This window comes from Acomys minous (genome assembly GCF_964271855.1).
Source record: "Acomys minous genome assembly, chromosome: 9".
Lineage (NCBI taxonomy): Eukaryota > Metazoa > Chordata > Mammalia > Rodentia > Muridae > Acomys > Acomys minous.
Window position 1 is genome coordinate 92107182 of NC_140490.1, and position 16390 is coordinate 92123571.

At 41.5% G+C, this 16390-nt stretch overlaps 1 protein-coding gene across 8 annotated transcripts in view; it reads right to left on the reverse strand.

Annotated features, from left to right (window-relative positions):
• Positions 1 to 16390, reverse strand: part of ANO4 (anoctamin 4) — a 381965-nt gene that overhangs the window by 32452 nt on the left and 333123 nt on the right. For all 8 annotated transcript variants that reach the window (XM_084795290.1, XM_084795289.1, XM_084795288.1 and 5 more), the window contains 3 exons: positions 12169 to 12251; positions 7671 to 7811; positions 6956 to 7120 (listed from right to left, as the gene is read on the reverse strand). In XM_084795290.1, coding sequence (XP_084651416.1) covers positions 6956 to 7120; positions 7671 to 7811; positions 12169 to 12251 — 389 coding nt within the window. The remainder of the gene's footprint in view (positions 1 to 6955; positions 7121 to 7670; positions 7812 to 12168; positions 12252 to 16390) is intronic.

Below are 16390 nucleotides of genomic sequence, written 5' to 3' on the forward strand. Positions count from 1 at the left end.
TGACTTTCCTACACAAAGATATAATTACTAAAGCTGTAAGATTACCTCATGGAGTCCAGTGTTAAAAGGGATTGGTATAATTACAGCAAGAAACTACATGGTGGAGACTAGTCATATTCTTCTGACCATAAAAACAAAATCCCTATAAACAAGAGATTAGAATAGATGTTCTAGTAAAACTTATTTTAGTGTTCTAAAGCATTACAATCGCTTAATTACATAATTGTCAAAGAATATTAACTTTGTCTGGTAAGTTGCCTTCCTGAAAAGTATAATCTGGGTTCTCAGTTTATTCTTTATTTCTTTCACGTAACGCACCTTTGTTCAAATGGATCAATTTGTAACACTTACTTCAAAGGTCTATAGAGTTTGTAATATGCCAGTCACCTGAGTTCAAACACTGGAGAAATTGGCATTTAAGAAATCACTTAGAGCCAGGTGTGGTGCTGCATGCCTTTAATCCCAGCTCTCAGGAGGCAGAAGCAGGTGGATCTCTGAGTTCAAGGCTGTCTTGATCTACAAAGAGAGTTTCAGAAGAAGGGCTACACAGAGAAACCCTGTCTTAAAAAGAAAAAAAAAACCATAGACATGAAGACATGGTTTGTATTAACTTTTTGAAAAGTAGACAGAGACAAACACACAGAGACAAAAGAAGAATCCATGGCACCAATGAGAGCGCACACACACACACACACACACACACACACACACACACACACACACGCACACACGTGCATACACACACATGCACATATGTGCATACACACTCACACATACATACACACATACATACACAAACACACACATATACACACACATGTACATACACACTCACACATACATACACACATACATACACAAACACACGCATATACACATACCATACACACGTGCATACACACTCATACACATGTGCATACACACACACACGTGCACGCATGCAGACAGAGAAAAAGGAAGGAAAAAGGGAGAAAGAAAAGGAAGGAAAGGGAGACAGTAGGAGAAGCAGGAGATTCTGGCTATGAATGAGGAACAGGTGTTTCTGTACAGAGGGGCTCATTGATAAGTAAGGGACCCTTGGGTGAATGGTTTGTGTAAAACAGCTGATTTCCTATTAGGTCATTGAGATTTTTTTTTAAAAGAATGGGTTATTCTAATAAGCTCAGCAGGAAAAAAATAGTTTCCAAACTTACAGAAACAAATTATTTTCCCCTATTTGATTCAATCCTTTATCATTATATAATGGAATCCCTTATCTTTCTATTACTGGTAATCCGAGGTCCATTTTGTTTAATAGTGGCATCACTGGTCCTGCTTCTGTTTGGGTCCCATTTGGATGAAATATCTGATACCATATCTTCATTTTTCACCTTCATCCATTTAGATGTAAGGTGATTATCCATGGGTTAGGTCTTTTCTTAGCCATTTTATAACTTATTTTATACTTTTAGGACGGAGGCTGTAAATTATGGTTGTTAACATCTGTAACTGATACAACACTTTCAGATTTTAAGGTTATTTCCAAAATAAGATAGCTATAAACCTAACTGATTGTACCATCCTGATCAGTGCTGGTGGATTTGTCCTAATTTAAGTAATATTTTCTGACCTAGCGTATTTTTGCATTAACATTTGTGTTTTCTACTTTTTATGGTGAACTATCTGATTCACAGATGGATGAGTAAAAAGATTTATCACAACCATCACTCTCTTCTCTGGTTGGTCCCCTTGGTGTGCAAGCATGACATTGAGATGTCGTTTGGTCACACTAGTGAAGCAGGACATGTTTGAAACAGTGTGATAAGGAGAAAAATCCCCGTCCCCTTCACTCTTCTTTGAAATTATCACTATCTTCCTGTCTGTCTGTCTGTCTGTCTGTCTGTCTGTCTGTCTGTCTGTCTATCTATCTATCTATCTATCTATCTATCCTTCTATCTCTCTACCTACCTATCTATCTATCTCTCTATCACCTATCTACTTCCTGTCTGTCTGTCTGTCTGTCTGCCAACTATTTGGTTTTTCAAGTTAGGTTTCTCTGTAATAGAGCCCTGGGTGTCCTGAAACTCCCTATTATAGATCAGGCTGTCCTCAAACTCACAGAGATCCACCTACCTCTGTCTTCCCAAGTGCTGAGGTTACAGGCACGTGCCACCACCACACCTGGCACGAATTCTATTTTTAAGCACACACTACACAAAAGTAAATACACACCATGAGTTCTTGAAGATAAGCACCACGTATACATTTGCTTATTTGGTTAAGATTAGACAAGTTGGACAAAAAGCTCAGAAACAGAATATGCTATTTAAAATACTTACACAAAGTTTCAAGTAAATATAAAAAAAATCTATACACAGTTTCAAATAAATATTAAAACAATCTATTAGTCCCTTAGGGACTTTATACTCAGCTAATTTTTTTATTGTTTTGAAGGGCTGTACTGGCCAAAAGTTTAAGTAGTCCAAACCAATTTAGATAGCTGTTTAAAAAAAAAAACTATATTACTGGGTCATAAAAAGTATCTTAAATTGAGTATTTTCAGAAGTCAATAGAGAATTTAGTTTTGCAGTGCTCTGGGCTGTGTGCTAGGTTCCAGCCATTAGCTGGCCATCCATCATGCTGCGATTGCATCCAAAGGACTTAAATCATTATGTTTTTACATTCTGATGAGAACTGTTCCAAACTGCATTACACACTCGGCTACTCTCATAATGGGAACTCACGGAGCTTCGGGGCACATGGCAGGAGTGTAAGCGTGGGTGGGAGAGATAGCTGAGGAGGGCAGGGCAACTGGCCACCGAACAAAAGGGTCCTGGATGTGACTCCTTTGGGACATCTTACATGTGGTCTCTTTTCCCTTTCTTTCTTTTTTCCTTGCCATCGCTTCTCATTATCTGTTTTTACAAGTGGGTGGTTTTTTTTTGTTTGTTTGTTTTATTTTTTGTTTTTGTTTTTTTTTTTATTTTAGCTTAGTAACCTTGTGCTCTTTTAGTTTGAAATTGGCTAGAAAATCAGAATACCAAAAGTGTTCCTGCTGCACCAAAAATGAAAACATACCCTGAAGGGATCCCTCTGACTAACACACCTCAGTTTAAGTGTGTGGACATTCTGGTTAGGATGGAATTTTTGTTCGGAAACGTTATCGATAGGTTTACGGCTTAGCTCTTATCACGCAGTAGGTGTGGTGTAGTGTCAGCAATTAGCCATTTTGCCCATTCTGTATACCCTCTTTTCCGCTTTAGCTTCTTCTGTCTTTTCTCTGCTGCCTTATAGAGTGTAGATGACTAAATCCTGTTTCCCAGATGCATGAAGTATTTCTCTGACAACAGCCCCTGACGCATACACAGGGGCAAGCACAGTGTACTTCTAGCTCCAATGCGTACAGTCTCTTATTTCTTAAGGAGGTGTATAAATTATATTATTATTATTTATTATTATTAGTGCTGGGGACAGACCTCATGGCCTTGTGGAAGACCAATATCCACTGTACTACTGTGTTACATCCCTAGACTGAAATTTTACTGTTATAGTTATTATTATTATTATTATTATTATTATTATTATTATTATTATTATTATTATTATTATTATTATTATTTGAGATAGGACACTGGGTAGCCAGGGATGATCTCAAACTCACTCTGGAGTTGAACTTGTTCTTTTTTAAAATTTAAAAATTTTTTATTAATTTATTCAGATTATATCTCAATTGTTATCTTATCACTTGTATCCTCCCATTCCTCCCTCTCTCCCGTTTTCACCCTATTCCCCTCCCCTAGGTCTAAGACTGAGGGGCTCTTCCCCCACTATATGGTCATAGACTATCAAGTCTCATCTTGGTAGCCTGCTTATTCTTTTTTTTTTTTTTTTTTTTGAGTGCCCTCAGGCCTCCCTACCAAGGGGAATGCACCTGGTCTTAAACAGCTGATCGTGCCCCTGGCTCCCAAGTGCTGGAATCACAGATGTGTGCCACCACACCCAGTTTGAGCAGGAATCCAGGACTTTGTGCATGCTGGGCAAGCACTCTGCCAACTGAACCACAGTCCTCAACTAAATTAAAAATTTGAGAAACATTGAAATAAAAAGATACTGGTTAAGACTACAGTAAGCATCTACTCATTCTATCTCACCTAGACTCAGAAACTTTTTTGTTTGTTTGTTTGTTTTTCTTTTTTTTGAGACAGGATCTCTCTGTGCAGCCCTGGCTGTCCTGAACTCGCTTTTGTAGACCAGGCTGGTCTTGAACTCACCGACATGTGCTCGCCTCTGCCTCCCCAAGTGCTGGGATTATAGGCATGCAACCCAGAAACTTTCAAAGCTCTAATGTTTGGCTAAGTTACTATGAATCACCCTTCCTCATAACATGTTTTCCACTAATAACTTGGAGACTGACGGAGCTAGAGGGCATGGACCATCAGCTAGTGCCAAACATCTATTTTCAGTCTCCATGTGATGAAGCGCCTGTGAAATCACCGCAGCAAAACAATCAGCAATTGCTGTTTTATTTTAGCCACGTCTGATTTTGAAACATCATTCTCTAAAAGCAGGAAGTCCCTGTGATTTTAAAATTATGAGCAACAGGTAATCTGCATTTCATTAGCTCACTGATTATTAGTTTACTTAGTGATCATAGCTAGAGTTATTTATTATTGGATACATTGAATTCTCTTGGGGACTACAGAGGGTTTATTGGTTGTAGAGCTCAGTTTTTTTTTTCAGTGGGATTTTTTTTTCACTTCTTAAAATATGTTTTGAATTGAAAAAGAATTATACCACTTTCTCCCCTCCTCTTCCTCCATCCAGCCCCTCCCGGATACTCTTCCTTGAACTATTTTCAAATTGATAGCCTCTTTTTCTTAATTATTGTTAAATGCGTATACATATATATTCATGTAGGTGTACACAAATGCGTATAAATTCAACCTGCTGAGTTGGTTTTCTTCTTCATGACAACCTAAAATGTATACCCTTGCTGATAAAAGGACTGCGTCATTCGGTCTTTAAAATGTCCTCGTCCACATCTAAAGATGTTAGCATTTCCGCACTACGAGTCATCCTTAGGGTACAACTCAAATATGCATGAGCTGAACAAAAATTCGTTGGGCATCTGACTCACGCCTGACGCCGTGCTCAGCACATATATCACCTTAATTATTTCCTACTATAAACCTCTAAGGTCGGTATTTTTATGTATATCCACCTCAAAGCCTAACCTGGTTAGCTATTATTTTTTTGGGTTGTACAAATGGCACCAATTTACTGAATATCAGCTATGTGTCGTGTGCTGCCCCAGATGCCAAGGCATAACAACAGTAAAAATAAACTAAAGAGAGGAAGGGCTCTGCACTTATGGACCTACATACCGTGGAGAAGAAATTAAATGGAGTCAGTAGCGTAATGGAGGGTGACAAGTGAACGGTACAGAGGAAAATAAAGCAGGCGTGGGGGAGGCAGGGCGATAGCACTGGGCAGGCAAGCTGCAGCTTATTATTATTATGCCTTTATTAAAGAAGCGATCCATGAACAAAGACGGGAGGAAGGTGAGAGGGTTTGCTGTGCAGACCCTGGGGAAGGGAGGGAGAGAATGTTCCTGCTCGGGGAGAGCTAACAGCAAGCAAACACAAACACGCGGGTTTTCACTTGTTAGCAAGAGGAAAGCCATGGACCTCTCAACCCTCAGAGGAGTCACATGACTGACCTGCATCAGCACGTCCCATGTGGCTTCTTCAGCTCTGAGCCGAGATTGCAGTGAGCTGATGGAGAGAGAGGCTGGGAGACCAGTTAGGAGGTCGCCCAGATAACCCAGGTAAGAGATGCTGGAGGCTTGGCCCAGGGACGTGTGAAAAAGTGGTTAAATTCCACCTGTAAACTTTGACCCTCCTGCCTCAGCCGTGGCAGTGTTGAACATTACAGATGTGTGACACCACGTCTAGTGTAGGTACATTTGGATGGAGTGAAAAAAAAATAGACGTGTGATGGATAATGCTAGCTTTATATTCAGTTTGAAGAGCTGTAAGAGGGAGGCTATGCGGGGAGCTGATCCCTAAGGGGAAGATGCAGAGCTGTATTTGAAAGAAGAAACGAGAAGGCAGGGCCTTGCAAGTTGGCTCAGCACTTAAGGGCACTTAACATGCAAGCCTAATTACCTTAGACGCACCCCTGGTACCCACATGGTAGAAGAAAATAACTCCCCGAAGTGGTCCACTGGTTTCCGCACGCATACCATACTCTGCATGCACATGCAAGCACGCGCATGCGCACACGCACAAATAAATAAATACAGTAAAAACATTTAAAATGAAAGTGTTGGAGATCACCTAGTAGGCAGTTAGTTTCACATGTAAGCCTGCGTGAGGTTCAGGTGAGAGGCAAGAAGCCTGAACTCAACATGAGCAGCACAGATATATCATTCTGACACCTTCCTTATTGTGGTTTTCTCAAAGGATGCTTTGGGATGCTGTCTGGTTTACCTTACTCTGAATGTAGAAGGACGGAAGCCAACGCCGCTGAGCTACATTTACGGTTTATGAGCTGCGCTTTCTAAAGATGTTGCTAGATTTCACCGAAGGGGAAGTCAGTGCTGTCTTATAGAATAAGCAAGGGACATGAGGCCCAGGGCTGTCTGTGCCTTGTGCAGAGATCTTTTGTTGTTGTTGTTGTTGTTGTTGTTTTGTTTTGTTTTTTTTGAGGCAGGGTTTCTCTGTGTAGCCTTGACTGTCCCGGACTCGCTTTGTAGACCAGGCTGGCCTCGAACTCACAGAGATCCGTCTGCCTCTGCCTCACGAGTGCTGGGATTAAAGGCGTGCGCCACCACCGCCCAGCCTGAATAAAATCTTTTACATACCCAGACCTGTCTATGAAGCTGCTGGTGCTTTATTACAGACCCTCTGCTTGGAGGAAGAAACCTGTCACAGCAACCCACAAGTTCCCCCTTGTAGCCTTGTCGCTCACTTACCACATTCAGCAACATAATGATACAAAAGTTGATGCACACTGCGGTCCCTGTGGTTGCCACCTGAGAGTTGTTCCTGATTAACGCCCACTTAAAGGCAGCAAAGGTGCTGACAGTCACCACCCGGTAAATGACAATCCCGAACACGGCAGCGATCACCACGCAGATCTGGAAGCAAGACAGGAAGACCCTGATGACACATTTGGGGAAGCAGATCTGTGTTCTGATTGAAAAAAAAAAAAATCAAGTGATGGTGGCGCTGCCCCCTTGAAAATGCACACTCTTTGTCCTGGAGAACGCTTTCTCTATCTGGGTTTTCTGATCAAGTAGAGGAACCACACTTCTTGAAAGCTGGAGATCTGCCCCAGGGAGTGGGCAACACTCTTTAAAGCACGTTTGTGTTCCTTTCAACAGAGCACAGTGGGACGAGGCAAGAGGGAGGAATATGCAACTAGAGTCGGGTGTCTCAACACTTATTTATGGGCAGACCCTGGGCAGTCTCTTAACCTTTTAGAATCTTAACTGCCTCATCTGTCACACGGAAGTAGCAACAGCATCCCTGAACGGCAAAAGCAGCGGAGACGATTAAGGAGCGCAGTGTGGGAGAGTGCTTTACATAGCCGTGCAAATACCTGGCGTGATTACTGCTCCTATATTAGGGGTTTGTACCTTATAAAACTAAGGAGATTTATATATAGATATATAAAAAGTTTCAAACCATGAAGAATATTCCTGATGCAGAAACGATAAGTCTGCTGCATTTATCCGTAAATGCTTGATACGGTTCTGGCTTTCCAGAAATGGGATTCATCCGTTCTTTCTTGGAATACTTGGCTTCAAACTGGGGCCGTATTTCTTCCTGAAAGACAAGCAGAGACATCCTTTATGTGCTGGAGAGCTACTCATGGCCAGAAACATTCTTTTTAACCCCATCATAAAACGGAGTCTGTAGCTGCCACGCCAGTCAGTCAGTCTGTCAGCGGAGTAGGCTTGGTGACATAGCCTTCAGCATTTGGAAGCTGGCCGTTTAAAGAAGATCCATCAATTTGGCAATCAAGACTCAACAGCGTCAAAATTGATGGGACTTAGAATTACATGTTTCTGTTTCCTTACTAACTCTACCCGAAGAAGCAGTGATACTTAAAACTGACCATCTGCCCTAGTGACTTAGAACAGCTAAGAAACGGTCACATTTACTACCAGGAAATGACATGAATGGCACAACAAAGAAGTCGTCTGAACAGGCATGTGTTCAAAATCTATTTTCTGATTCACAGATATTATCGTTCTTAGCTTTCCTTTTAAAACATGAAATAGTTTTACTGTTTACTTAAAATGACTTATTTATTTTAATTTTATGTACACTGGTGTTCTGCCTGCATGTATATCTGTTTGAGGGTGCCAGATCCCCTGGAACTGGAGTTACAGACAGCTGGGAGCTGCCATGTCGGGGCTGGGAATTGAACCCGGGTTCTCTGTCTTAACTGTTGAGACATCTCTCCAGTCCAAGCTTGCTCTGTCTGTCTGTCTATCTATCTATCTATCTATCTATCTATCTATCTATCTACCTATTTTGTGTGTGTGAATGTGTATGTGTGTGTGCGTGCATAGGTTTATGTGACTAAAATGTATGGTGACTTTACATTTTAATATGCTCCTATGGGAGGTGTCTTATGTGACTAAAATCCATGGAGACTCTACAAATTTAATGCGCTCCTATGGGAGGTGTTCACCTTTAACCAATAGATACTAAATGCATTCTTAGTTGCCTAAACACCTTCCAAATGTGGCTGTGCCCGAGCTTCCTTCCATCCCAAGCCAAGCTGAGGGTTTTTGTTTTGGTTAGCTGAGCCTCATCCCAGTGTGACTACTTTCCAACTAAGAAGCAATTATGGGATTAGGAAAAGATAATCAGCAAGAGACCATACTAGAGTGCTTCTGGTTAATTAAGTACACGCTCTACACGGGTCAACTGGGAAAGGATGGAAAACGAGCAAGACTGGGGTGGGCTGGAGATTAGGTGCATGTGGCTGGGGCACTCGGATGAAGACGGCAGGCCAAGGAGGCAGAAGAGAGCCGTGAGCTTGGAGAGCAGGCCTCGTCTGAGGCTAGCAATTCTCTGTACGGGGACACGGCCACGAATATGCTTGCCTTCCTTTATTTCAGGCAGCGACATTTGAGCATACAGGGAGGTACTGATTCTTCCGGTTCCTTCTGAAACTCGCAGGTTCTCTAGATATAGCTGTAAGCGCTGCTGCCCGCAGACTCCCTGTTGGCCTGAGCAGTGCCTCCAGACCCAGAAAAGCCATCCTCTGAAGAATGTTTATGAAACATAAGGGTGAAATATCTTTCAGAATAATAAGGATTACCGAAGGAAAAAAATCCCAATGCCATGTACCAAAATTCCTTCTTGTACACCCTAAATAGACACAACGCAACAAAAAGAAACCAAGTCAAAAAATACAAATGACCTCAGCACATTCATGGGACTAAGAAGAAAGCCTGTCAAAATTATCTCCCTTGCCAAGCCAATCACAGGGCTAACATTTTCATAATTTGTGTTTCTAAAAAGCCTCATGTTAATATAAAGAAACACACACATGTCCCTCTAGGAAATCAAACATTTATAGTAGATGTGAAAAGGTTGTATGTGTGTATGTGTGTGTGTATATATGTTTAGATTATATGATTCACAGGCATAGCAAGAGCACTGATGATTTGGGACTTAGGAGAGCTAAGCGAACATAAGAGCAAGGAAAGATGGTTGATACCCAAATAATGCAGGGTCCAACAGAAGGATGCTATGGTAACCAAGTCTAGCATGAACAAACGAGTCAAGAAAAGACAACCAGAATTGGGTACAAATTAAGAAAGAACACAATATATTGACGTAGACTGGGGGGTGGGGACCAAAGTGGTTGGGAAGTGTGCCGACAGAGATTGTAAAGGGCTGGGCTTGCCCTCGTTGGCAGCTTGGTCTACAGCTCACCCGACATTTATCCACACCACCAAGGAAACTACCTGGAGCGTCTTCTTTTCATCATTTAGACATTGATGTAAATCTGAGCTTGTGCATATCTGGGGGGGGGGGGGCGTCTGCTGTGGCTCAGCAGCCCAGGCCTAGTTTGGAGAACAGGCCTAGTCCCACAAGTAGTTCCTCAAGGAGGTGGTTTCACATGCCTAGTGATAGTAAACATACAACTGCCTCCTACTAAAATGAAGGACATTGGTGATAAGTAGGGATCATCCTGAATCCCATGTGTCTCTACTGCCTAGAGCACTGTCTCTTGACTCATGGAGTTTTAATTCACTACCGTGTCAGAACAGAGATTGAGCACAGGGGTTTGACGGCAGTACAGCCAAATGATGCCAAACTTCCTCAACCCCCTCCCCCATGCTAAAGCTTCATTAGCTTGCCTTGACTTGAGGACCCCCTGCCTCAACCTCCCAGGTGCTAAGGGTCATGGCCACGTCACCCAGACCTTTTTTATGCAAGTAGAAATTCTCTTTTCTTTAAAGACAGGAATTGAAAATGCTTTCTGGATAGCCTGACTTCCATCATCCAGTGAGACTGACAACCCAAGGGCTGCAGTTTCTGGTGGCCTGTGCTATAAGATGACACTCTGAGCTAAGTGAGATATGGATGTGGTCTGTGCTATAAGATACTGTGAGGCAAGTGACATAAATGTGGCCTGTGCTATAAGATACTGTGATGTAAGTGACACAGATGTGGCCTGTGCTATAAGATACTGTGATGTAAGTGACACAGATGTGGCCTGTGCTATAAGATACTGTGAGGTAAGTGACACAGATGTGGCCTGTGCTATAAGATACTGTGAGGCAAGTGACACAGATGTGGCCTGTGCTACAAAATACTGTGAGGTAAGTGACACAGATGTGGCCTGTGCTACAAAATACTGTGATGTAAGTGACACAGATGTGGTCTGTGCTGTAAGATACTGTGATGTAAGTGACACAGATGTGGCCTGTGCTATAAGATACTGTGAGGCAAGTGACATAAATGTGGCCTGTGCTATAAGATACTGTGATGTAAGTGACACAGATGTGGCCTGTGCTATAAGATACTGTGATGTAAGTGACACAGATGTGGCCTGTGCTATAAGATACTGTGAGGTAAGTGACACAGATGTGGCCTGTGCTATAAGATACTGTGAGGCAAGTGACACAGATGTGGCCTGTGCTACAAAATACTGTGAGGTAAGTGACACAGATGTGGCCTGTGCTACAAAATACTGTGATGTAAGTGACACAGATGTGGTCTGTGCTGTAAGATACTGTGATGTAAGTGACACAGATGTGGCCTGTGCTATAAGATACTGTGAGGCAAGTGACATAAATGTGGCCTGTGCTATAAGATACTGTGATGTAAGTGACACAGATGTGGCCTGTGCTATAAGATACTGTGAGGTAAGTGACACAGATGTGGCCTGTGCTACAAAATACTGTGATGTAAGTGACAAAGATGTGGTCTGTGCTATAAGATACTGTGAGGCAAGTGACACAGATGTGGCCTGTGCTATAAGATACTGTGAGGCAAGTGACACAGATGTGGCCTGTGCTACAAAATACTGTGATGTAAGTGACACAGATGTGGTCTGTGCTATAAGATACTGTGAGGTAAGTGACACAGATGTGGTCTGTGCTATAAGATACTGTGAGGTAAGTGACACAGATGTGGTCTGTGCTGTAGAATACTGTGAGGTAAATGACACAGATGTGGTCTGTGCTATAAGATACTGTGAGGTAAGTGACACAGATGTGGTCTGTGCTATAAGATACTGTGAGGTAAGTGACACAGATGTGGTCTGTGCTGTAGAATACTGTGAGGTAAGTGACACAGATGTGGCCTGTGCTATAAGATACTGTGAGGTAAGTGACACAGATGTGGCCTGTGCTATAAGATACTGTGATGTAAGTGACACAGATGTGGCCTGTGCTACAAAATACTGTGAGGTAAATGACACAGATGTGGTCTGTGCTATAAGATACTGTGAGGTAAGTGACACAGATGTGGTCTGTGCTTTAAGATACTGTGAGGTGACACAGATGTGGCCTGTGCTGTAGAATACTGTGAGGTAAATGACACAGATGTGGCCTGTGCTATAAGATACTGTGAGGCAAGTGACACAGATGTGGTCTGTGCTTTAAGACACTGTGAGGTAACTGGCACTCTGAGGTAAGTGACTGGTACAGACCTCCTCTTCTTCCCAGTCGATCAGGTCCCAGTCATAAGCAATCACTGCTCTGCGTCTCTTCCAGAATTCCAGGAAAACGGTGGCTGGAACAAACAGAGAACAAAGGTATTTTCAAACAAAAAGCAATATTGTTTCCAATGAGTAATGAAGACATTGCAGAGAACGGCAGCTGTTTGGACCCCCCACCCTTTTAAATCAGAAATCTTCAACTCAACACCATTTAATTAGGAAAAAAATTTTGAGAATTACTAAACATGAGTCAAATAAAATGAAAATTAGAGATTTTGCCTGGAATTAAATTAAGTTGTCTTGTAGGCTGAAGCAGAACAGATTTAACAGATGCAGAGCCCTTGGGATAAATAATACAGAAAACTTTCTTGCCAGTTTCTTGCCTACTACTATGGTATTTATTTTTTAAATATAAAAGGCAGCCAGGAGCAGAAAAACAAAACCCGAACTCAGCTAATGTTTGATGGGCAGTAAATTTCCTGCTCCCAAATCCTCTTCAGAAAAAAAGTATACAAAATATCTTAACCATATTTAGATATATGTGACTATGCTTGTATTTAATGTAAATATCCTAGCCAGGTATAAATCCCACCACACAGGAGGGGAGGTAGAGGCAGGAAGATCTCTATGAGTTCAAGGCCATTCTGGTCTACATTGAGAGTTCCAGAACAATATAGAGAAATTCTGTCTTTAAAAATAAAACCAATAAAAACCCTCTTGTTATAAGGATATTAAAGTGTTGGTGGCGCACGCCTTTAATCCCAGCACTTGGAAGGCAGAGCCAGGTGGATCCCTGTGAGTTCGAGGCCAGCCTGGTCTACAATGCAAGTCCAGGACAGCCAAGGCTACACAGAGAGACCCTGTCTTGAAAAACAAAACAAAAATGAAAGTGTGATCGCAGAACACGTAGTTACAGCTCTTGGGTGCTTTTTTCCATCCACATCACCAAAATAACAACATCAAAGTTTTAAACTTCAAAGTTCAAAATATGGTTCTCTTTTGTCTGGCAAAAAAACCGTGACTGCCACTCCCAGTGTTTGACAGAACAGGTGTCAGAGCAAGGATTACCAACCGTTCTCTGAGATGCTTTCCTGGTATACAGCAAAGGAATTGTTCCTGGGAGCATGTTTGTTGAAGTACACTCCATACAGTAGAGAAGTCAACACCGGACTGGAACAGTCCCTTTACGTAAGGGAGAAATTACCTCTCTTTATGCTACGGAGCTTTGTTAGGTTTTTGTATTAGGATGGTCTAGTGTTATCTTAATGAATGTAGACACTTCACCATAGCGAAAAGAGAGAAGTTCATGCCGCCGCTGGGACACTGCTTTGAAGATGTAGCTTCCTGTAATTTACTTCCCTTGTAGATCTTACAACAATATCAAGTTTTGCGCTTAAAACTTTACTAATCTTACTTATAAAAGATGGTTTTTCCATTTTCTCTCCCTTCCTACCCTCATCCCACATTGTAATCTTCCCACAGTAAGGTTCACATGAGGCGTCAACCTCAGTCACAAAGGCCAGTGCTTTTATGACATTAAGTTGATACACTAAGAAAAGGCATCTTCCCTCTTAGCATAGGTAGATGTAGGGGTAGGGTTTGTGTAGATTAGTATTCATATATAGTAACCTCCCCTTGTCTGTGGGGTATACATTCCAACACCTCTACAGATGCCCCAAAACTGTGTATGTTACCAAAGTGTTTGTATTCTATGCTTCTTACTATTGAGCCTTAATAGCAACCTCAACACTCATCTTTTCTTTCCTCATTAAGCAGAGAATTGCCATATATATATATATATATATATATATTTTTTACTTCAGAAAGCATTTTACAAAAACTCTATTGCATTTATATATGAACTGCATGGGCATTCCTGAGCTTCAGGCCTGTTGTTAAGACCATTCATAAAGAAAACAACTGCAACACAAGCTCTGTGGTACTGCGATGTTCAATCTGATTACTGAAATGGCTTCTCAGAGTGACTAGTGTACGGGTACCATATACAGTGCGGACACCCTGGAGGGAGTGGGGACAATCCATGTCCTGGAAGGTCAGAAGTGGGCTGTGTAAGATTTCATCATGTAGCTCAGAACAGTGTACAGTATAAAACGTAAGTTATTTCTTGAATTTTATATTTAATATTATTGGGCCATAGTTGACCAGAGTAACTGAAATAGAAAGCAAACAAGCAGAACCAAACACATTGCTTTTTGACTTAGAATTATATACAGTTGAGAAGAAGGACAAAGGGAGCTCACAAACGACACTTCATGGTCAAGATATACACCGTACTTAATTATTTTCTCAAGTAGAGCAGTCACTGACAACTTCAAGTAAATTTGCAGCAGGCTGTTAAATAGTTTTTTCCAAAACTATTGATCGTGCTTATTTATTGAAATTAGACATGGCCATATCCACATGATCATAAATAACTGGCTTCATTTTGGGATTGAAGAATTAGAAAGTAGATGCATCTTTCCCAGGCTCCTCATGTTTTTTTTTTCCTGGACGAAGAGGAAAGATGGCGCCATATGATAGGCGGGGCCTAGCCACTCATCTAAATGGAAATTAGATTCCACCGAAGACCAGGTGTTGGGGCTTCTGGATGGGAGCAGTTGACTTGTACTTCTTTCTGGAGAATGGTTACCAATAGCCAATGGTTACCATTCTGCAAATGGGAAGAGAAAAAAACCACTAAGTGACTCCCATCTCACTAAGGCATTAGAGCTGTTCAGCAGAAAAACTTTCCTCTTAGACCGTCTCTTAAGCTCCACGCCTCACTCCCTAACCAACACACACAGCAAGGAAATGATAGGGCTGAAATTTGGAGCTGATTTGTCATTTAATTACTAGGTTACACTTTAATCCAAACCAGGATTTCATTTCTACTGAAGTGAAAAGATCCTAAAAGAAAAACAAAGTCTAGTTTTCCAATTATTTTGGGGCACTAGGCTGAAATGGTTATAAATAGGAAGGGGCTATGTTCCAGGGTTATAGGTCCAGTGAGTAAACCTGGTATTCACTTGTATCTTCCCTGCAGAGATGTAATCTTCTTCTGGGAGGGGGGCAGGGGGTGGGGAGGCAGAGGAGGGAGGGCTAGAAAAACCGATGCTTATTCCAAAAGCTGTGGGGATACAATGCTACATTGTTTTTCCCCCGACTGATAACATAATTGGTTTTGAAAGGCCCAATTTGACTCTTTATCTTTGAAATGTCTGTTCTGGAATGCCAAGAGAAGAATGGCTCTGACTGCTAGAAAATAACTGTAAAGACATCTCCCTTATATTTGAAAATTTAAGAGACTTAAAGATCTCATGGTGTGTAACTCCCCCCCCCCCAACTTGTCAAAAGTTTGGGTTCCACTTATTTGAATAGATAGCAAGAATAAAATCTGGATAAAACAGGCAGTGTGCACGGAAAGGAATGGGTGGCTTTCGGGTCGAAATGATGGCCTGGTGACTCAAAGCATCTTCAGAGACCTACTTAAGATGCCGTTCTTGCTGGATCTGTGACACAGTTTTGTTGGTGGAGTTCCTGTTTTGTAAGCATGAGGTCCTGGGTTTGATTTCCAGGACCAAAAGATTAAAAAGATAAGATTCTTACTTTCTAGGAACTGTAGAATGAATGTCTTTTAAAACATGGAATTAGTGACATTTACAGATTTCGGGTTTTTTTTTTTTTGTTTTTTGTTTTTAACCAGTCATTAGTCTCTGAGAATGTTTGTTTGGACAAGGTATGGCGAACTAGAACGATATGCTTTTCCCAAGACATAGGAAACGGGGAAACGAGGCCATTTTCCTGAGAGCTTAAGTTGTAAAATCCACACATATGAATATCGTGACGTAGCTAGAATTATAAACTGACTACGAGATAGAAGAGAGTAACCAAAACCACTTAAGAGGGAGTCGGGAATCAGAACAAAGTGAGGTCTGTATACCAGGTGGGACGGCAGACGGTTCTCAGTTTCCATTGGCTGTGTTGCAGAAAACGCCTCACAATTTTCAAGAGAGAGAAAAAAAAACTTCACATAAACTGTATTAGTATCAAAATAACAATATTAAGTATAGTTATTAAAGAACCTCAAAAGTGTATTCTTACAGTTTACTAATTTGCAATATCCATAAAAGGGTGGTGTAATACTGTTAACGAGAAACGGAAATGTTCATGAGATATGGTGACATGTCAAAATGAGGTAACTGTAGAGTCCAGG